The sequence below is a fragment of the Canis lupus genome, chromosome 18 (assembly GCF_003254725.2).
Source record: "Canis lupus dingo isolate Sandy chromosome 18, ASM325472v2, whole genome shotgun sequence".
Classification (NCBI taxonomy): Eukaryota; Metazoa; Chordata; class Mammalia; order Carnivora; family Canidae; genus Canis; species Canis lupus.
This window is the reverse complement of record NC_064260.1, coordinates 43,961,031-43,984,247: the sequence shown is the minus strand read 5'-3', so window position 1 is coordinate 43,984,247 and position 23,217 is coordinate 43,961,031. Positions and strand designations below refer to the sequence as shown.

Below are 23,217 nucleotides of genomic sequence, written 5' to 3'. Positions count from 1 at the left end.
GCATTTCACTGCATGTGAACTGTACCTCACTAATAATTTAGAGAGAAGTGGATATAGAGACAACCCCTCCTCCCCCCCCCCCCCCACACACACACCTCGATCCAACCTGGTGAATTAGGCTTTCTGAAATGGGCATAAGAATCTGAGTGTTGGGACGCCTGGGTGGCTCAGTGGTTGGGCACCTGCCTTTGGCTCAGCTTGTGATCCCCAGATCCGGGATCGAGTCCCGCATCGGGCTCCCTGCGAGGAGCCTGCTTCTCCCTCTGCCTATATCTCTGCCTCTCCTCTCAATCTGTGTTTCTCATGAATAAATAAATAAATCTTTAAAAAAAAAATCTGAGTGTTCAGCAAGGGTCCCAAGTGATTCCTAATACAGCCAGCTCAGAACTGTTGTCTATGGACTTCTATTTAGGATCCAGGGGTCTCCAGATCAGTGTTTCTCAACTTTCCTTTCAAAGCAGCTCTAGGGGCAGAGAAAGATAACACATCTTCTAGGGAAAGGGAAAGTCTTCTGGAGCAATTGGGAATCTTTCCTGAAATCTCTAATTCTATCATGAAAATTAATGTGCCTTTTTGTATCTGGTGCCATGCGATTGGTTTAGGATGAAAATGTTTTAAATTATCACCAGGAAGGAAAAGTTGCCCTTGTCTATTTTGTGACTTGAGATATTTCCCAGGACACTGGCTCTGCCTCCAACACCGCACCCCCCCCCCACACACACACACAGGCTCTCTCCTAGTAGAGAAGCAGGACTCTCTCCCTAATGTCTGGACAATGGGCAGTAAGTCCATCAGGTCAAGCTAGAAGTTAATGGTGAGAAATGGTCATTTTGCTTCTGGGAAAGAACCAACTCCTGGAGGCCGAGACTGTGAGTGGGAATTCCTTCCAGTCGTATATACAATTCTCCCAAAGAGAACTTGGGGTGAAGTCATAGAGGCTCTTCACCAACCCAAAGGCTTGGTCCCCACTGCCCATTCCCTCGAGAGAGCATCTCTGCACACCCCTACAACTGGTTGAAGCTTTACAGCTAACAGGCTACTTGTTAACAGCCTTGTAGGAGTCAGGCCATGCTCACTGCTGTGTAACAAACAACTCCCACACCTATATGGCCGAGCACAAGAAAAGCTGGTTTCTTATAGTCTTAAAAGGTCTACCGGACCTTCTCAAAACTCAGAGTCCCGGCCTCTTCCACCTTGTGGCTCTGCCGACCTGGGCCCGGCACTGTGTAGGTATTTGTTCACTGAATCCCCACAATGACACTATCAGGAAGTGCTCCTAGGATCAATTCTCTTTTCCAGATAGGAAGCACCATCAGCTGGTGAGTGGAGGGGCTCGAGTCAAACCCAGACAGACTCACTCCAGAGCCCTACACCGACCGCTCTGCCCCGCTTCCTGCCCCCTTCTCCACCTCCTCTCATCTTCAGTCATACTTTACTGCTCACTGGTGTTTTCCTTCCATGGAGACTGATGCCCAGGCCACTGGGTGGCCCCACTGCCCCAACGCCTCTACGCACCTTTGATTGAAGGAACTGGGTTATAGGTGCTGCTTTCTCACACTTGGATATGCATAATTCCCACCTGCCGAAGTGAACAATTCAGATTTTTCTGAAACCCGAAAGCCCAGATGTTTGATTCAGAGGTGTTAGGTCGAGCCTGGGGAACCTGCATGTCTGAGAAGCTCCCCAGCACGGCTGTAATGTGGGTGGTCCCTGTGGCCCATGTGGGAACACCCCGGTTTTGGAAAGGCCCCAGAAATTCAAGTAGGATAGGTGTAGACACGGCCTTGGTGTGGTGAGCACCTCCTGGACACAGCCTCCCTGTCTCTCAGCAGGTCCCCTCGGGTCCCCAACTACTTGTCTGGTGGATCCCCCACTCCAGGGGAACTGCTGGTACCAGACCTCTACTTCTTAGAGGCTTATGGGCAAACGCAGGGGGTCAGGCCCCAGGGGAGGGTGTATGCTGGGGAAGGGCATACTTCCAGCTGCAAGGTTGAAATTCACTTCGAAGGAGCAGCTTGTCTTCCGGTCCAGGCACCACACAGTGTTTCCATGGCAACCCAGCCACCGTTACATCTTTCAATACCCCTTCCAACACCTCCTCTTCTGTTTATTACAAGTCTGTACCCTCATCCCTTTTCAAATCCCCCTCCCTGGGGACTCACCTACTTTCTTCCCCATCCTTTGTCATTTTAAAACCTAAGAAGGCTCCTCTGTGGGGCCCAGGACACTCCCCACCCCCTCGCTGGTACCTCATGCGACAGACCAGGAGATGCAATAGACGAGGAGGTCTGTCAGTGAATTAGCCTTGCTGTCAGTTGGGTAAATGTGCTTCTCCACCGGACAAGAGTGAGACACAACGAAAATAGCAGCCAGCCCAGTGCCAACCCTTTCCCTGCTGGTAGTCGTTCAATCATCTGTTCAACATTTACGAAATCTCTAGATGCTGGTCGGCTGTAGGAACAACACTGTCCCGTCACTTCCTTTGTGGGGTGAGCATCGCCAGTGGAGAAGAAAGCAAGAAGTCACTAGATGCAAAAAAGGCAGTATCAGAGACAGATGGTGATGGGAGGGAGGTGGGAGGGAAGGGGATGCAAGGCTAGTGTTCTCGAACCCCAGCATGTGACCATGGAGCCTGCAGGCTTTACAGCCTGACCATGTGCTTCCCTGCCTGGGAGAGACCAAGGAACCAGAGCTACGATGGTCTGTTACCTTTCTAAGGTGTTGGGTAGATCTAAGGAGAAGCCACTGGGGCTGGGGGGACCCAGTCCCACCTCTGCCCTCTGACCCCAGCTGTCCATTCATGCATTCCATTGGTCACTGTTGGAGATGGAGAACCCAGTGTGACGGAGCCCGCAGCAGACGCTGGTCCCTGCCTGCCCACACTGCGTGTGTGGGGAGGAGTGGGCAGTGGGGGATTCATATAGTAATAAGTGCTATGATGAGATCAGCAGTGGGAGACAGGGTTTATAGGAGCACATCGAATTGCCGGGCGGGGTGGAGCAGATCTCAGGGTGGGCTGTGTGTGTTGAAGGGAGGAGGTTTTCAGGAAGATGCAGAGGCTCTGACTTTGGGTTGGGCACTCCTGGAAGCAGGAGCAGCGGTTTGACAGTGGAGAGGTGAGGGGAAGGCAATCTGGACCGAGGCCGTGGCTTGAAAGGCCTCATTGTGTTTGGAGAGCAGTGGGTACAACTAAAGCTTAAAGCCTCCTGAAGAGGAGGGGCAGCGAACACTGCCCTTCTCCCAAAATTTCCCAGAATAAGCAGAATTTTAAAAAAACAAAACAATTCTGGGGGACTGGAAGCCGCAAAATGGCCAGATCCTGCCTAGAGATTTCTGTCTTCTAGGTGGTCCCTGCATTGATGCCATTGGTCACATCACAGTGCCTGAAGGGCGCTGGCCTCCACCTCTTGACCACTGCCTGCGTGCATGCCCCATGCTCCTCGAAGCACTACAGACTTTACCTCACACAACCTCACACAACCCTAGAGGTAAGTGCCTAATACTTTCCCTATTCTACACCCTAATATGAATAAATAAAAACCTAGTATCAAAGAAGCCTAGTTCTTCACAAAGGAGGAAAATGGGGCTCGAGAGTTTGCAACTTGTCCAAGATCCTGCAGCAAATGTAGGGCTGCTTTGGCCTTGGAAGCAGATCCACCCACAGCCAGGGCTGCTGACCATGACACCGCAGGACATGGCTCTCCGGGGGCTGTCTCTGGATCCCAGCCCATAAACAGGTGGAAATGGAGAGGTCCAGCTAGGTGCTTTTGATTTGCTGGCAGGCCCCGTACCATTAGACGGATAACTCCACTCCCCTCCCCACCCAGTTGTCTGGGCCTTTTTTTTTTTTTTTTTCTAAATGAAGTGTCTGGATGTTTGGGCATCAGCTTCGTTATTCCTCTCAGTTTTGGATACGGGCTTGGCATCCTTCGTGCTGAAAATATGTCTGGTCTGTGACATGAGCCAAGACAATGGCAACACTATGTTGTCACGTCATCAGCATCGGTCATAAGCATTGTTTCAAAGCCAGGATGGTTTTCAAGGTCAGAGAAAAACCTCTGACCAGGGGTTCAAACTCAGTCTTGTTATCCCAATTCCCCCATCCTCATCCCCCATCTCCAGCCGCTGTAGCAGCACTGTGGCTAGTGGGTTTGAATCCAAGCACAATCTCAGCCAGCCTTTAACAGTCAGAATCTGCCCCCTGCACCCCCTCTATTGGTTTCCTGGGGACTTCAAAGTCTTTCTGTGAAACTGTGTCCATGTATAGGAGGAAGATCTCAATGCTGCATCATCAATGATTTCTGTAGTACGAGAACACAGACACTTAATGTTGGTTTCTGTGGCCTTAAGCAACTGTCCGTTTGAATATATCAGACACTTTTTCTCACTTTCTTATCTGTGGGTGCCATGTCTCTAACGCTGGAACGTCATTTGGGTATGAAAGGCTGAGAAATCTGGTGATAGGCTGGTTTCCTTGGCACTGAATTCAGGATCTTCCTTCAGAACACCTATGGGATTTTTTTGATTCTATAATGCTTGACGATGAAACTACTGACAAAGGCAGCAGTGTTTTACCTTTCCTTAAGCAGATATATTACCAACAATAGCTAAAGTACTAAAATTTGATACTTTCTTTTTCCCATTAAAAAAAAATCAGAGCACATTCAAGGTTATTCCCATAGTAATACCTCCTTCACACATTTGCATTCTGATAAGCTTTTCTTAGTGGGAGAGCAAGAAAATTCTGTAAGACCCTTGAGCATGTGAGCGTCATCCATCACAGGTGATGCCTCGTGGAATACAAGTGCAGAGAGTCGCTAACTGAAGACATCCATCCACTTCTGGGCAGACACTTGCACAGCACCTCATTTTCTACCCTCGTGGTTTAAAAAACAGCCAAGTTGTGAAGTGTGGCTTCCAAACAGGACCGTGACTGTTTTATTAGATCCTCCTTAGATTTTGGTTTTAAGCCCCAACCCTCCCATTTCTAGACAACCACACAGAAATCTGCACACACTTTTTGCCTACTAACTGTGTATCCACGCGCCCTTAAAACCCGTCCTCAGGAAGTTGACCATGCCATGGTGCAGACGAGATATTTCATATACGGGGAATACGAACTGCTCATGCTAGAACTCTCCTGTGTCCGTGGCAGACATGACTAATAAGTTAAAACATTCTTTCCTGCTCTGCTCAGACAGGGCCTGTTCAGCTCAGGGCTCCGGAAGCTGCTACAAATGGGTAAGAATTGGCACCCAAGATGAAAGCTAGGTGGCTTCCCTGCTGCATATGTATAAGAAGATAGTAAGTGTTGAAGGTAATCCTGAAGGGCCAGGTGTCTAGACTATGAGCTGCAAAAAACCACCGAGGAGGTTCTCATGGTTTGTGAGGTCAGAGAAAGCTTCCTGCAGGAGGGGCTCAGCCCAACATTCAAAGATAACTATGGATAGGAGAGGCAGGGGGTAGGGCAGCCCGGGTGGCTCAGCGGTTTAGCACCGTCTTCGGCCCAGGGCCTGATCCTGGAGACCCGGGATCAAGTCCCATGTCAGGCTCTCTGCATGGAGCCTGCTTCTCCCTCTGCCTGTGTCTCTGTCTCTGTCTCTGTCTTTGTGTGTCTCTCATGAATAAGTAAATAAAATAAAAAAATAAAAAAAAAAAGGAGAGGCAGGGGTAAACCATGCTGGAGGCTAGGCCAATGGGAACCATGCCAGAGCCTAATGAAAGCAGGTTCTAAACAATGAAGCCTTGTGCAAACAGGGCCTTAGCACTGTTGACCCTGACCTCTGCCAATGTATAACCTCTCTTGGTGATGCACAGACTCTCCCTTTGTCGTTATTAATTATCAGGGCTGGTAATAATAGCTAACATTGAAAACCCTATCAGTAAGGGTTTGGGCAGGAACAGAAGGCACACTGAAAGCAGACCACTTAGGAGAGTTTCATAAAGCAGGTATTTACAAAAGTGTAGGAGGTGGAGGAAAACAACACAGGATGGAGACTTGCCAGGAGCCGGGAGTAGCTGCGCACGGTTCATAGCCCTGGACCTGGCCTTCGGGTGCCAGGGCACGGGAAGGGGGAGGCTAGGGAAAGGGGGTGAGATTGGGCGGGAGTGAAAGATGCTGAGAGTGCTCTGGGTGCAAAGGGATGGTTTCCAGCCCAGCATCTAAGTTCTGGACGCTGGATCATCCATTTGAATCCCCACAATTCAGTGACAATGACACAGTTAAGAGATGGCCACACTGATGCACTGACAGGTGAAGTCATTAGCCCGCCATCGAACAGCAAGCAAGGGACAGACTGCCATCAGAACCCGAAGCCCGAGTGCCTCATGTCCTCCAATCATCTCGGCATCACATCAAATTATTTTACTATAGTCATTTTTAAAAAAGATTTTATTTATTCATGAGCGACAGAGAGAGAGAGAGAGAGAGAGGCAGAGACACAGGCAGAGGGAGAAGCAGGCTCCATGCAGGGAGCCCGACGTGGGACCCCAGGATCAAGCCCTGGGCTGAAGGCTGTACTAAACCGCTGAGCCACCCGGGCTGCCCTACTGTAGTCATTTTGATCATAACTTAATTATTAATATAAATTATTAATCCAATAACCGTTTCACGTACTGTTGCAATTAGTGCAGCCTTGCAAAGGCCACCTGGAGGAGTCATGGGACCTTGGTCTCCAGTGGCAGCGGCGGCCAGGGTCACCCTTCTGCTCCTGAGGAGGCCAGGGGCCCCGACGTGACTCCGCCAGGGACAACTCACGCAGTCATGTCAGTTGCCTGGATCTCAGGCAGCGGCTCAGGGCACTGCAAACACACCAGCGGCCTCAGATACTAATCCTTCTGGACACGAAGCCACGGGCACAGCCCACCACGGCAGGCAGCCGGCCCGACTCTCCCCAGGGCCTTCAGAAGTTACAGATTCAAGGTGCTTCTTCCTTAGCATCTCATGTTTCCCTAACGTGCAGAATTCCAGAGACATCACAGGACGGGCAACTGCTGACTTAACTAGCTGGTCTTAATAATTCAAGTCCGTCGATCATTCTCTGTACTGTGGTGAGGGAACCGAAGGACACTTCTGGCATCTCTGACCCTGGTGGGCACTCTGCCGTCGGGGCACCTGCAGGCACGGCCCCCTCTTCCAGCCACTGCTGGCCGCCCCCCGCCCCACAGCTGTTCTCCCTCCCACCCCTAAAGAGCCTCCACACCAGGCAGCCCTGTGCTTTCTCTCCCCCTTCTTCACTTGGCAGCCTTCCCACCTTAATCCCACAGTCCATCATTTCAACACCTTTTTAGAGTGCAAAGACCCCCTGGCCTTCCCACCCTTTCCTGATGCCTTGTGCTAACACCCCAACACTGGCTGAACCCGCTACACCGCGATGCCTACACCTGACAGCCTTGCACCACGCTAGGTCGCTCTAGGGGGGTGGTCCCCCGCCAAATTCATGGTCAGCAGCCTCGAACTGGCTCCCAGCCCTGCCCCGCAATCCTACCCTCCCCGTAACTCCTTCCCCGAACCCACATTTTGGACCTCAAGCTTCCTCCACAGACAAGAAGCAGCCAGGACGACGAAGGCCCCCTCGCATCCTAACAGACATGCACCTGCTCTCCGTGGGTAGAAGGACGCTGTGGCCGCCCCAGTCCTGTTACATGACGGCAGGGGTGCCTCTCGCTCTCCTGCTGGGGACCGGCCCTTCCAGCCCAGCCTGGCACCTGTCCCCACGGCATTTGGGTTACTTACCAGCTCTCTCTTCCTCTCTCTTGAATGTTTACCTTTCCCTTTCAACTGACTCCTCCCCTAGCAGCTTTTTTTTTTAAGATTTTATTTATTAAAAAAAAAGATTTTATTTATTTATTCATGAGAGACAGAGAGACAGAGAGAGAGGCAGAGACACAGGCAGAGGGAAAAGCAGGCTCCATGCAGGGAGCCCGACGTGGGACTCGATCTCGGGGCTCCAGGGTCACGCCCTGGGCCGAAGGCAGGAGCCAATCCACTGAGCCACCCAGGGATCCCCTCGCCCCCAGCAGCTTTTAAATGTGCTCATCAGTCCGCTGGCTCCTTGTCCCCTACTCAGCCACCATCCTCGCCCTCTCCACACACCTCAAAACAACTGCCAGTACTCGGTGCCCTCCTCATGTCCTCACTCTCTGTCCGTGTGACAAGTCGTTCCCAAAGGGCCCTGTCAGCCCAGGGAAGGTCACGGTTGGTCTCCAAGGTCACCAATGACCTTCACTCTCATTCCTATGGATTTTTTTCAGGCCTACCTTCCTTGACTTTTCAGGGGCAGGTTCACACTTGATGATTCCCATCCTCTTAAAAAAGCTTTTTTTTTTCACCTGTTAGTATTATTCCTCAGACATCACATTCTCCAGATTCTTCTCTTTCCTCTCCGGCCACTTGTCTTTCTCATGAAATGCTGGTGTCCACCGGTACTTCCCAGGCTCTTTTCCCCTCTCATTCTGCTCTCTGGCTAGGTGGTCTCAGCCGTGCTCATGGCTATGTTGGTTGCCTCTTACAGATGACTCCCCAACCTGCATCCTCGGCTCCCCGATATACATCACAGCCATACTGTGAGCTCCGGACCTGCTAAACCACTCCCACTATTGACATCTTCTTGCAAATCGTGCAAAGACTCCTCATGCTTTCCTTACACAAAAGTGAACCCGGTGACTTCAAACCCGCTATTGCTAAGTGTTCCCTATTTTGCTAACTACTACCACCATCCAGCTGGGTAAGTGAAAAACCTCAGGTGTCATCCCTAACTCCTCCCTTTTCCTGAAGCCCACACCCAAACCATAAGCAAAGCCAGTCGATCTATTTCCTAAACATCCCGCCAAAGCACTGCCACCATCATATCAGCCCAAACCATCACAGTCTTTCTCCAGGCCTCCCCGTGACCTCTCTCTTTCCACTCTTCCCCATCCAGAAGGATGGTTTCGCAGCCCAAATAGGGCCATGCACATCTCACTGAAGACCTTTCAGTAGCTTCCACTGCTCTTGGGATAAATATCCAAACAATTATTGTGGCCTAGAAGGTCCTGGATGCCTCTGCCCTGGCCTGACTGGCCCCTTCACCTCACTCCCTCCTATGCTTTTGATACTCTTCCCACTTCGACCTTCATCCAGTCCCTCCTGAGTGATATTTGTTCTTTCCACAGGGCCTTTGCACATGCCCTATGCCCAGAAGACTTCAAATGTCATCCCCAACACCTTCACCTAGCAAATACCACTAACTGTATGTCAGGAGGGTATGCAAGACAGTTCATTTGGGGCATGGGAAGAAAATAACAGATTTTCACTTTATAATGTTATTTTTATCTCATTGTTTTAAAAGATTCATGTTGTGCATATTTTATTATGTATATGATCTATTAGTAGAGTAATATATATAACACATATGAGAATATATATACGCGTTACAAAGAATTAATATGTACAATATACAAGTTCACATGCTCAAATTTTTTTACTGAAAGGAGTCTCCAAAACTGTTGATGTTCAGAGCAGTAATCAACTATCACTTTTTGGGAGCCCTCCTACCTGCCTCACCACACCTAACACAGCTGTAGATTTATATTCACTTGTACAGCTGCGTGGTGAACATCTCCACCCCTTAAATCTGAGCTACAGGAAGTCAAAGACGTTGTCTGTCTGGTTCCTGCAGTGTCCCCAGTGCTCAATGCCTTGTACATAGTAGTTTGTCAAGAAAATGTTTTTTTAAAAGAAAGACTATCCTAGAAGTAGAATGTTCATGCTCTCCTTCCCATCCTCAGGGAAGCCTTTTCATTTCTCACACCTGGAACGTTTTCATGGGCTCTCTCTTTCCTGCATAGTGAACATACTCATGAATCACTACTCTCATAAAAGATCAATAAGAAAACGATTTTGAGATACTTAAAATATGCTCGGAGTAGTGCCAGGTGCTGAGTCTGTGGGGTGCTTTCAAAAGTTACCTCGTTTAGCCTTTAATATTACCTTAGAGAACACGATCATCATCCCTGCTTGTTGATGAAAAAAGCAGGATTCACAACAGTCAAGGTCATTTAGGAAAATGGTAGAGGCTACATTTAAATTCAAAGTTTGGGATCTAAGCCTAACCTGTTTCCTAGTCTAACTCAGCAGCTTGATCATAAAATTAACAGTTTCTAGGGCAGCCCCAGTGGCCCAGCGGTTTAGCACCACCTTCAGCCCGGGGTGTGATCCTGGAGACCTGGGATCGAGTCCCATGTCCGGATCCCTGCATGGAGCCTGCTTCTCCCTCTGCCTGTGTCTCTGCCTCTCTCTCTCTCTGTATCTGTCATGAATAAATGTAATCTTAAAAAAAATTTAACAGTTTCTAGATTCTAAGAAGCAATTTCTTCTTTTGAGGGATCTCAAAAAACTCGATTGTTACTAAGCTCTCTAATCCTGGCGGGTACCCAAAAATCAAATGCAAGTCTACCATGTAGTGATTCCAAATGGGTTACCAAACCTCACGTCCATTCCTTTCTGTTCTTTGTTTCTGCGTGGTTTGCAATGAGGTTGTTGAGCAAAGGGCAACCATCATGTTTCTACTTAAAGGATCTGTTCACTTGAAAGGTAAGAGAGGTGCTCCTCCCGAGGGCGCACTGGCAGGGACCGTGTCCCAAAGCCCTTCATATCACTGTTGCTGTTTTGCTATGGGGTCTCGTGCCTTGATGTGCCACGCTGCCCTCACTGTGTCTCTCTGATGGACTTGCCCTTTCTTCTAAGTGAAGGAACTGAGCTGGAAACCGAAATGCCTCCCAGGATGCTTGAGGATGGGCTGTGGGAAGGGAGAAGGGGGTCAGCTCTCAGAACGAGCTGAGAGCAAGCAGAAATCACTCTACATTTATGGATGTTCCCATGATGTCTTCTATGTCCCAGCCACATGGCTTTCCCACAACCTGACATTCATCTTCAAACTCTGTCCTCTCCAAAGAGGACTCTTCACTCCATTTGGAAAGCAAAGTCTCCACTATCCTGCCTCAATAAGCCACACCCTTCTCATCACACCTTTCTTAGCAGCAAATCCAAAACTTCGTGGTGGATGATGCTCTTCCAAGTAAAACATGCTCTACCGTAGGCATTAACCCATTGGCTTCACAGCTGAAGGTTCTTAAACTGTCCCGACATTAGCCAAGTGAACAGAGACTCGGAAGGGAGGAAAATGAACAGAAGATGAGGCCGCCATGCCCTCCAGACATGTCTCCATTCCCTGCTGTGTCACTAGAGGTGAACACCGAGATGCCTCCGCAAGCTTGGCACCTTCCTCTTCGCGCCTGTGCTTGGGATTTTTACTTGGGTTGCAAGCAGAGGCAGTAGCCTGATGGATCCCATCCATCCATCCATCCATCCATCCATCCATCCATCCATCCACCCATCCTTTGACCTAGGAAGCCATTCAACATTTCTCCTCGTTCTCTGGCCATCTGCCAGCCCTGCTCAGTTTCCCTATGAAGGAGCAATCCATCTTGGACTTACTGAGTGGAGGGCAGGGGGAGCCCATGAGATATAGCAAAGTGCCCTGGGGTCTACACCAGGTGGACGAAGACTTCCACAAAATTCTTATAGGACACTCCCCACCCCTTTACTTACTCATATTCATGTACGCAACTACTATTTGACTCTGATCTGTTCATGGAAAGGTGCTAGCTAGCAAATTTCAGAGTGCGCTCTCTGATATTGTTATTTTATTTATTTTTTAAAAAGATTTATTTATTTATTCAGGACAGAGAGAGGCAGAGACACAGGCAGAGGGAGAAGCAGGCTCCACGACGGGAGCCCGATGCGGGACTCGATCCCGAGACTCCAGGATTGCACCTTGGGCCAAAGGCAGGCGCTAAACCGCCGAGCCACCCGGGGATCCCCCTGATGTTGTTATTTTAAATGAGAAAAGTTATAATGCATTCCAAATCCACCCAAAAACCTCAATCAACTTCCCAAAATATCACACCCTTAAACATCATGTAAAAATCTCCCAGGGATTTTCTATAATATACATCAATTAAAACACCTTTTACTTAATTAACACTAGGGGAGCTCCTCAGTGGGAAGGTTTGTGTGCTTGTGCAGCAAATTGACACCACGGGGGACCAAGGGTCCTCTTGTGGCATCGCACTGGTCTGATAATGTCAATACTTAAGGAAATGAAAGTGAAAGATAGTAAATCCCCTCAACTGGACCTGGGTGTTTTAGGACTCCAGGTACACGGGTGAAGCCGATTAGGACCCATGAGGGCTAAAGCTCAAGGGGGGAAGGGTGGGGAATGTGACAGTGATAACATGCAATGTATTTATTTTTATTTTTTATTTATTTATTTTTTTTTACATGCAATGTATTTAAAGGGTGGAGCACCAGGTGCAAGCATGCTCTTTCAACTGGGGAGCCAGGACTGCCCCACACGGCACTCCTCCTATAAGACTCAGAAGCAATGAAATATTTTTACAGGTGTGTCCTTGTGGATTCATGGTCATGGGCATTCCACACAGAGAGGAAATGTTTTAAAAACTTGCCAGATACTGATGAGCACCTTAAAAATAAGCACCCCTTGCCGTAGCGGGATAAGGGGTGGGGGGCAGCACCTGGGAGGTTCAGTTGGTTGGGAGTCTGACTCGATTTCGGCTCAGGTTGTGATCTCAGGGTCATAGGATCAAGCCCCTCGCTAAAAACCTGATGCCTGCTGGGATTCTCTCTCCCTTTCTCTCTGACCCACTGCTGGTTCCCTCTCTCTCTCTCTCAAAAAAAAAAAAAAAAAGAGTTTGGATTTAAAAAAATTAAAAGCCTAAAAAATGTCACAATGAAATACCACTTCATACCCACTAGGATGGCTGTAACAAAAAAAACAAAAAAAGGAAACTCACAACTGTTGGCAAGGATGTGAAGAAATTGGAAGTCTCATACATTGCTGGTGGGAATGTAAATAGCGCAGCTGCTATAGAAAACAGTTTGGCGTTTCCTCCAAAAGTTAAACATAGAATTACCAAAGGATGCAGTAATTCTACTCCTAGGTATGTACTTGGGAGAAGTGAAAACAGGTTGTCAAATACTCGTGGAGGGACGTCCACAGCCACATATTCACACTAACCAGAAGGCTGCTAACAAACATTGGGAAATGTTGGTTTGGGGGATGGAGGATAGCTTTAAGAGGAGAAATGTCAAGAACGAAGGGATTCTCCACGTACATGTCAGAACCAGCATGCACGTGCGCACGAAGGGCCCTCTCTAGCCACTGTCCACCCAGATGCCCATTGGCCAATGAAGGAGACACAAAGTGAGGACTATACACATACTGGGATATTACTCAGCCATGAAAATCGAGTCCTGGTACAAACCACAACGTGGATGAACCTTGAGAACACAATGTTAAGTGAGAGAGAGCCAGATGCAAAAGGTCACATATTTTATCACTCCAAACATGTCAAACATCCAGAACTGGCAGATCTGCAAAGACATAGGGCAGATTGCTGGTTGTCAGGGGTGGGAACAGAGACGGAAATTGAATGCGTGTCTGCGTAATAGGTGCAGAGTCCCCTTCAGGGGGAACAAAGACGTTTTAGAGCTGGATGAAGCTGAGAACAAAGTGCTGGAATAGTAGTTAATTTTATATGAATTTCACCTCAATTTAAAAAAAAGTTTTGAGGGGCACCTGGGTGGCTCAGTCGGTTAAGTGTCTGCCTTTGGCTCAGGTTATGAGGATTCCAGGGTCCTGGGACTGAGCCATAGCGTCGGTGCTCAGCCAAGAGTCTGTTTCTCCCTCTGCCTCTCACCCTGCTGGTTCTCTCTCTCAGTCTCTCTTAAATAAGTAAATTAAATCTTTTTAAAAATGTTTAAAGTTTTTTTAAAATAACTATAACCTTTGTATTAAGTGCATTTTAAGTGCATTTTCACTTATTTGGTCTCTTCTTCTATAAAGTCTGCCTCACACAGGCATTGATCAAGTTCCATATGTGAATGAAAAAATAAATGATGGGCAGCCCAGGTGGCTCAGCGGTTTAGCACCGCCTTCGGCCCAGGGTGTGATCCTGAAGACTCAATCCATGAGATCGAGTCCTGCATCGGGTTCCCTGCATGGAGCCTACTTCTCCCTCTGCCTGTGTCTCTGCCTCTCTCTCTGTGTGTCTCTCATGAGTAAATAAATAAAATATCAAAAAAGAAAAAAGAAAAAAGAAATGAGTAAACCTATCTATTGTCTACAATGCCTTGCTTGGCCCAGTCCACTCCCTGGCCTCATCGTACACCAGGCCTTGCCTTGCATTCTGGTCTTCAGGCACATTGACCTTTTGGTAAAGTCCTCCTACATGTGAGATTTCTGTCACAGGACCTTTGCACGGACCATTCCTCTGTCTGGAGCCCTCACACCCCTCTCCATTGCCCTGGTTAACTCCCCTTCCAGTTCAGCTCTCAAGTGTAGCCATCACTCTGTCCAGGAAAGTCTTATCTGACCTTCCAGATTGGGTCAGGCCCACCTTACAGTCTCATAGCACTAGAACTTTCTCTTTAGACCACTTACCACTATTGCATTTTCACTTATCTGGGCTCTTCTTCTATTAAGTCTGGACTCCCCCGTTACAACATAAATTTCATGAGGGCTGAGGATGGGTGAGCTATTATTGAGGCAGGAGCAATTACTACTATACCCCCACCCTCGAGCACAGTATGTGCTCAACAAACATAATCAAGACAGAAAGGGAGGGATGGAGGGGAGAGGAAGGAATATATCTAGCCTTTTCATCTGTTTGGTTTCAGAAATCTAGGAACACATTGTTTCTTAACAAACTGGCTATCGAGGGCCCTTTGTGTGCATGTGTACACAGAAAATCCCTTGGTTCTTAACATTTATCCCCATGAAGCTATTCTCCATCCTCAAAGCAAGGTTTCCCAATGTTTGTTAGCAAGAAATAGCTCCGGAGGGAGTGAATGCAGTAACACTGAGCTGTGCTGATCACTGGAAGATTGAAGGTCCAACAGTGTGGGTCGTCTCCGGGCGTTCTGATTTCTCCTGCCGGCCTCCGACTCTGGGATGGCCAGCCACTCTTTATCCTGCCTCCTCTTTGTCTTCTGGGTCTGCTGCTTCCCCATCTGCCTCATCTCTGCCCTTCCTTCTGACTTTGCCTTACTCCCCTCGGATTTCTCCTCTGGGTGTTTCTTCCATCACGCTCCAACGGCCTGTCTATTCCTCTTCTTGCACCCCAGGTACTTGCTGGGAACCGGTGCCAGCATCTGAAAATCTGAAAATGTCTAAAGATGCAGTGATTTTTTTTCTCATGATGTTAACACGAGGTGCCGTGAACTGTCAGTCTCGTGAAGAGAAGAGCCGGGCCCCTGAATTATCTACAATCTCCATCAGAGGAGAAACGAGCAAGGGAAGGAGATGTGCTGGGTCTGGGATCTACGGCTGGGAAGGGATCGTGGACACAGACTTAGCGTCCACATTGTATTTGGAAGGGCCTGGTGTTTCTGGCGGGTGTGTGCTCATCTCTCTGAAATAATCTATGCTAATTTTTTGATGAAAAATTCATACTGTCTTCCATGTTGCTAAGCAACCAGCCCAAACATGTTTACCATGTCAATCTCCCCGGAGGGCCCTGGCTGCACCCAGTGACTGAAGCGTCATGGACATAAGAGGCTACAAAGCCATCTCAGGCTTTGGGAAAGGTTTCTGAAGCTGACCTGCAAAAAAAAAAAAAAAAAAAAGCCTACTTTTGACACTTTGATGCCATTATCTGGGGAAACAAAGTGGTTCAAGTGTCATTTTTAGTAGCTTTTCTCTGCTAACCTCCAGCCTCCTGGTCAAAAGTGTGGGATCAGGAGCCAGACTTCCTAAATTTGATTCCCAGCTCTGCCACAAAACATTGCTTCAGTGCGCTGTGTTTTACTTTTCCCATATGTAAGATGGAAATAATAATTCCCCATATTTCATAGGGCTATCGTGAAGATAAAATTAGTATGGTTAGAGACAGCCTGGCACACATATAGAAGCCCACAGAAGTTAGTTACACTATCACTGTCATCTTTTACTCTATGGAAATGCTTGTTTTTTGTCTGTTTGTTAATATGAACAGGAGACTTTGCCAGCTAGGGGATCAGCTGAGAAATTAATCCTTTAAAAGGGTAAGAATCGGGCACTGAGGGGGGCACTTGATGGGATGAGCACTGGGTGTTATGCTATATGTTGGCAAATTGAACTCCAATAAAAAAAAAAAAGTCACAGGGTGAAAGGTACAGCATAGGGAATATGACCCATGGAATGGTAATAGTGCTCTATGGGGACACATGGTATCTATGCTTGGGGTGAGCGCAGTTTCAATAAACATAAGTGTCAATTATAAAAATAAAATAGAATAAAAAAATAAAAGGGTAAGAATCCACAGAGGGCAGTCCTTAGAGCAGCTCAGAGTCGCATCGGCTCCAGGAGTGGGGTTAACAGTTCATGGGGCCTCCTGTGACCACGGGGGAGCAGAGGAGACCTTGGCAGAGCAGCCCAGCCAGAACAGGAGAAAGTCCTTTGAGCTGAAGGTGGGGATGCCCCCTCGGAAGGGTTTCCATGTCCCCTGCACCTGCCCCATCGTAACGTGCTTCATGGCGATTGCTGGCTTCATTGTCTCCTCACTCAACGGGAAGAGCACATGCCTACCTCTTCGTTGCTGCATCTCACTGACTCTTAACAAAGGAACTTTTTTTTTTAAGATTTATTTATTTATTTATCATAGACAGAGAGAGAGAGAGAGAGAGAGAGAGGCAGAGACACAGGAGGAGGGAGAAGCAGGCTCCATGCCAGGAGCCTGAAGTGGGACTCGATCCCGGGACTCCAGGATCATGCCCTGGGCCAAAGGCAGGCGCTAAACCGCTGAGCCACCCAGGGACCCCCTTAACAAAGGAACTTATTAGCTAATGAAATGCAGCAAATGGGCTCTGATCCATCCACACTCTGGTAAGTCTGAATTCAGACGTGTGATTGGAGACAATGTGGCTCCAGGGGTCCAAGGAAGAGAGAAACAAGGTGGGAGGGCCACGCTGATGGTCTCGAGGCCCAATTCCCAAAACGGAGGGGGCCCCAGGAGGAGCAGCAAGAGAACAGACAAGGCCAGGGAGGTTGTATGTGATGGATTTCACACACACACACACACACACACACACACACGCATGCACACACACACTCATACACACTCATACACACACTTACACTTACACACAAAGAGGGCCATGTCTCTTGATTATAGCCCAGAAGTCCTTCTGGGGAGAAAAAATAGTGATTTGATACTAAGTTAATGTTTACAAACCTATCACAGCACGAAAAATTTTAATGGTAACTATTTCGAGAAAAGTGTACAAATCATAAATGTGGAGCTGGGTGAATTTTCTTTCACAAAGTGAACAACATGCTCGGGTGACTAGCATCCCATCCCCATCAAGAAGCGGAATGTGAACAAAATTGCAGAAGCTGTCCTACCACCACCAGGCCATCGCCTGCTCCCAGTGGCAAGACCGAACATAAACTGGGCTTAACTTCAAATCTGGTGGAGATAAAACCTTCCTGCTCTGCCCTTCTTTGTGCCTTTGCTCTTCCTCAGCGTATGTCACAATGTGACAACTTCATTCACAATGTATATTCGAGGGTTGTCACGGGCCCAGCATCACACTAGATATTGTCAGGGACACAAGAATGATGAAAAATGCACTCCCTGATTTTGGGGGAGAGATTTCTATCTTTATTATTGGATACAAACTCAACACTTGTTGACATTATCAATAAAAACCTAGAATTAATTTTTTCATGTTTGCTAAAGTCTGAATGTCCGTGTCCCTCCCCAAATTCATCTGTTGAAATTTAGCTCCCAAGGAGATACTACTAGCAGGTGGGCCTCTGGGAGATGGTCAGGTCCCGAAGGTAGAGCCCTCATAAATGGAACTTGTGCCCTTAGACAAGTGGCCACAGCCAGCTCCCTGGCCCCTTCCCCCCAGGTGAAGGGGGAGATAAGGGGGGATACGGCAAAGTCTATGAATGGGCTCTTGCCGGACACTGAATCTGCTGGAACCTTGGTTTTGGGACTTTCCAGTCTCTAGAACTGTAAGAAGTCCATTTTTGTTGCCCAGTCTGCATTTTGTTATCACAGCCCAAACAGACTGACAGCGTTCCATGGAAACCCACTCTACTGGAGGGAGAATAGGACTGTATAGTTTGGTGGTGAATGGCAGTGAGGACCCGGGGGACATGGAGAGAAGAGGCAAGGAACCCCTGCCGAGGGTCCAAGCAACTTGGCTAAAGCCTCTGACCACACGTTAGCTGCAAGGGGACAGCACCAGGGTCACCCTGGGGACCTCTGAGACACATTCAAGAAGATTCACTTTGAGAGTACAACAAGGTAAGCACCGTGCGGGGAGAAAAATCAGACATTAAAACCAAAGCTTTCTGGAAACAAGACTCTTGCTGAGTGATGGGTGTCAGGGGGTCTGAGCAGTGGGAAAGAGCAGTTCTCCATGCTCACTCTTTATTACTTCAGTTAGCCAAAAACAGGGCTTCTTCTGAAGGGCCTCAGGAATAAGGTGAGTGGAAGCCTGTGCAGAAAAGGAAATTGAGGCGGAAGGAACCAAGGGGGCTTGGCTACCTTTCAATAGTCGATTCTGAAGCAGTGGTAAAGGGAAGATGCTCACATGCATGTGCGTGCACACCCATCCTGCTGCTCTCTGCCCTGTTTCCTCACTCAGGCTCCCTGGTCACTGCATAATCACCAAGCTTTGAAAACTGGGATGAGAGCAGTGAATGAGGCCCTAGGCGATCCTGCCAGACCATGAGTGGACTGTAGGGAAACTGAGTCCTTGTGTTCCCCCCTAAAGGATGGCACCTGGGTGAGGGCGATGGATTGTCCAGGAAGGCAGGATGAAGGGTCCAGAGAGTGTATTTTGGCAAGGCAAAGACAAACTATGAATTGAAGCCAGCACAGAGACATGAAAGGTGATGGATGACGGACAGCTCCTGCCCTCGCCGTCCTCCCGCTTAGCAGAGATTCTGGGTTCTTTTTGTTCCACGAATTCTTTTAGCTCTCCAGAGAAGCCCTCTGGACACATCCTCAGAATGTTTGCAAATCAAAGACATCGGACTACAGAGGAACATCTAATAAAATCAGCTTGTGAAATGGCTCTATGTGTGCCTCTTCATCCATTCGTTCACTAACAGGATCTGGCAGGAGATTTAATAAGCAGCAATGATCGAGAACTGGCGATGAACATAAACGATCCTGTGGAGTATCCACGACAGCTGTAGTTGCCTCAAAACTACCTGTGATTTCCCTTGGGGACCGAGTCACAGATATTGTTAACACTCCTGTGGTTGCCTTGTTGATACTCCTCCTCATAGGCAATGCTAAGATTCAGCTAGAAGTTAGTGAAAACAGAGGCGTCACTTTGTCCTATCCAAGATCACGGACCTCTTAAATTCTATCTGCAGACCCCATAGGGAAGTCTTTGGACCTCAGGTTAAGAAACCCCAGGGCAACTTCCAAGCTCTTCTCAAAAGCACTGAAACTTCAACAACCTCATCCAACCATATGAGACCTGAATAGCCAAGGAATTTTTCCAGGAACTGCAACCAGTAACTTATAGAGACCCGGGTGGTCCCCCTGCATCCTACGGACATGCGGTTCTCAGTGTATGGGAGTCTGGAATCCAGTTCCCAAGCCCAATGCCCTTCCTTCCAGGAACACCTTCCAAAAGCCTTCCCTGACTCCTCCCTTCATTGTCAGCATGTGTCCCTTCCATCACCCTGCCCTCATCTGCCACCCCTAACACCACCTCCTTTACTTATTTTGAAATGGTAATTGTGTTGGCTTTTCACAGTTTACTCTTTCTGGGTCAGTGGCTGAATCAGTCTGAGCACAATGGCAGCCAAACCAGTATGGTGAGATCTCCCCTACACCACATACGGGCCCACAGATTCAGCCCGGGTTGCCCAAATCCTTGTCACTGAGGGAACCAGATGAGGGAATGTGAAGGATGGGGCCTCACGTATCCGCAAATGTTTACCGTGGCCCTAGTGAGCTAGCAGTACAGTGTTACAAAGGCGTGGTGCGTGCACTCACATGGGGAGAAGTGACTCCGGCAATGATCCCAAGTGGACATGGGGATGCCTTTACTTGTCAACAGTTTCTTATTAGACACCTGCTAGGTTCCAGACATTGAGGAGATGCTGGAAATACATAGCATACAAGTGGACACAAAGGATCACAAGCAGTTATAACGAGTACTATGAAAGAACTGGAAGGACAATAGAGGAGGAGGTACTTTGTTCCATATGGCGGGAGACAAAATCTTCTGGAGAAGGGGAAATTTAAACAGAAAGAGGCTTAAGGATGAGAAGAAGACATCTGTGTGAAAAACCAGAGGAAAATGGCCATGAAAGCTGGGGGGACGAGGTCGTCTTTATGAAGGATTGTGAATGCGCAGAAGGTGAGATTTCAGGTGATTGGACAAAGGGCATGAGCTGGGCTGGAGCGGTAGACACCTGCCAGATCAAGCACGTGAGCGAGTGGAATGGTTAACAGCACGGATTCCAGAAGCAGACCAGCTTGGCTAGAATCCAGCCAGCTCTAAAACTTCTCTAGCTGTGTGGCCTTGGGCAAGTCACTTACCCTCTCTGAACCTTAGCTTCCTCATCTTTAATTAAGGATCATCACACATGTCCTTCATTGGCTTGCTAAGTGCATTAGGAATAAAGCACTTATGGTGGCTGACGTAAGGGCATGCCATGTAACGGTTAGCTAGGACTTGTTCCGAGCTCATCGAGGAGTTGGGGGAGGGGGCTTGAGCCGAGAAGAGACAAGAGCTGGGGTGTCTTTAACAAATTATTGGCCCTTGTGTGGGCTACTGGTCATCAATAAAACATAGCTGGAAGGGATTCCAGAGGTCATTCACACCAACTCCTTCCCCAGCGCTTCTCTCTGGGAAGGGGACGGGGACAGTGCCTGAAGAGCCACCTCTGTGAAAGGCACAATGGCCTTCCCTTAAAGCCTGAGGAGCCATCTCTGTGAAGGGCACCATGGCCCTCCCCTAATGCTGGGTGGGAGAGAAGGGTGGGAGGCAGCAGGCTACCACTTCTGAAGGGCTCATCCATGCCCTCAACCCCCTGCGGGTGGAGAGCCCACCGTTCCCACCTCAGATGGTTCTAGAAGGGTCCCGTGTCCCGATGCCTCGCTGGCTCCTATTCCTGCCAGTGTCAATGTCACTTTTCTGGGATTGTAAGTGCCTCAAGGACAGCAGCCATTTCCTTCCCCTTTCACTACCCGGTGACTGACAGAGGCCCCAAGCACTGAGTCTCAGAGCTTTTGAATAATTGATTGGAAAAAGGAAGGTGGAATCACAGCATTTTTTTGTGCCTCTTCCAGACCTACGAGCTCCACAAGGGATCGAGCGGAGCCTCGGGAAGTGTTAAGTCAGCAGGGCCAGCCTTCCTCAAACACCCCGGCAAGACTCTTCCTCCGGGTCCCCACGGGCCATTCTGCACTCCCCACCTCAGGAACGTGTCCTGTGTAAGGGGGCTCCTTCCAAAGGGGTCTTCCCTAGACCCCTTCTGCCGCACTGTACAATGGGGACACCACCCATTTCCTGCCCCAAGGGGCGCTGGGTACTAGCCAATGGGGGTTGGTTAAAAGCTCTCCTAGGGGTATCTTCAGAAATATCCTAGGGGAGACCACAGCAAGCCCCTCTGGCTGCAGAGAACTGAGGGCTGGGAGGGGGCGCAGGTCCTCAGGCTCCCCCAGATCCACCAGCCTCCCCCCAGACCCCAGGCTCTCTCCGCCCTGCTGCCCAGCTGCCCCATCTCCAGCTCCCACTGGAGCAGCAACCACCTCCCCTCTCGTTTCCTCCTCGGCTCAGTGCTTTCCCCACATCAGACCCCCCCAACTTCTCTCTCTGGCCCCATCTCTCTCCCCCTAATTCTGCAAGCTCCCCCCCTTCCCTCCCAGCGGCTCAACTCCCCCTGCAGCCCCGGTTCCGGCCCAAGCCCCCTTTCCCGTTCGCCCCCCTCCCCCTTAGTGCTGGCTGACCCCGTCCTCTCGCGCTCCCATCCTCCCCCCACCCCGCCTTGCGGACCCCTCGGCGGGTCGCGGGTCCTCGCGCCGGTTCTCCGCCCTCCTCCCCGCCTCGCTCGGCGGCGCAGAGAAGGGGGCGGCTGTCGGCACCGGGTCGGGCCCTGCAGCCCCGCGGACCCCCCCCCCGCGGACCCCCCCGCGGACCCCTCGCGCCGGGAGGCCGGGGCCGCGCCCGCTCACCTGTTGGGCGGCCCGGAGCACGCCGGGCCTCGCCTTCTCCGGATCGGGGTCCCGGTCCCGCTGCAGCAGCCCCTTCTTGGGGTGCATGTGCCGGCACAGGCAGGTGACCCCGCACAGCGCGAGGATGCTGGTGGCCGTGCCCAGGGTGGCGCCCAGCGCGATCACGGGCACCGACAGCACCATGGTGCGCGCTCCCCGCGCGGGCCGTCCGCCGCCGCAGCTCCGGGGATGGGGCGCCGGCTGCTCTCCCGCCGCCTGGGGGGGGGGGGGGGAGGGCGGCTCGAGGACGTCAGAGGAGGCCGGCTCTCAGCTCCACGTCAGCCGCACCCCTCCCTCCGACACGTGACCAGACCCCCACCCCGACCGCAGCCCCCGTCGAGATGGGTGCGAGCTCAGGGGCGCCTCGGGCCGTCCTTCTCGCTTCCTGCGCGCGGACGCGGGGCCCCCAGAGGGGCAGGAGCTGGCCGAGGTCCCCCGAGGAGCGGGCCAACCGGGGCCCCCACCCGAGCCTGCGGCTCTCCGCTCTGCCCAGGGGTCCCTCCACCAGACTCGTGGCCCTTCCTGTGGCGGCTTCTCTGGCCCAGGAGGCTGGACAGTTGGGGCCCCCGGGAGATTTTCAAACACACAAAGCTGGAGATTTCCCATCTCTAGAACTTGCCCTCTGTCTGCTCTGCTGGGGGGGGCGGGGAGGGGGGCAGGCGACAGGGGGAAGGGAATTGCTGTCTGGGTCGAGACTGTGCCCACCGCCTGGCGAGGGTCACTGTGCCCATTCTGCACCTCCTTTAGCATGCTTCATGGCCTCATTTGATCTGTGGGTCTCCGTGGGCTTTTTTTTTTTTAATGATTTTATTTATTCATGAGAGACACACCGAGAAAGGCAGAGACATAGGCAGAGGGAGAAGCAGGGAGCAGGATGGGAGACTCTATCTCAGGACCCCAGGATCACACCTTGAGCCCAAG

The 23,217-nt window shown here is 50.0% G+C and overlaps 1 protein-coding gene across 1 annotated transcript in view; it reads right to left on the bottom strand.

The window, feature by feature from the left end:
• The window catches only part of SYT13 (synaptotagmin 13), a 44,708-nt gene extending 22,201 nt beyond the window's left edge, over positions 1-22,507 (bottom strand). The window contains exon 1 of the mRNA XM_025451953.3: positions 22,258-22,507. Within this exon, the coding sequence (XP_025307738.1) occupies positions 22,258-22,440 (183 nt within the window). The 5' untranslated portion in view covers positions 22,441-22,507. The remainder of the gene's footprint in view (positions 1-22,257) is intronic.
• Positions 22,508-23,217: the final 710 nt, after the last annotated feature.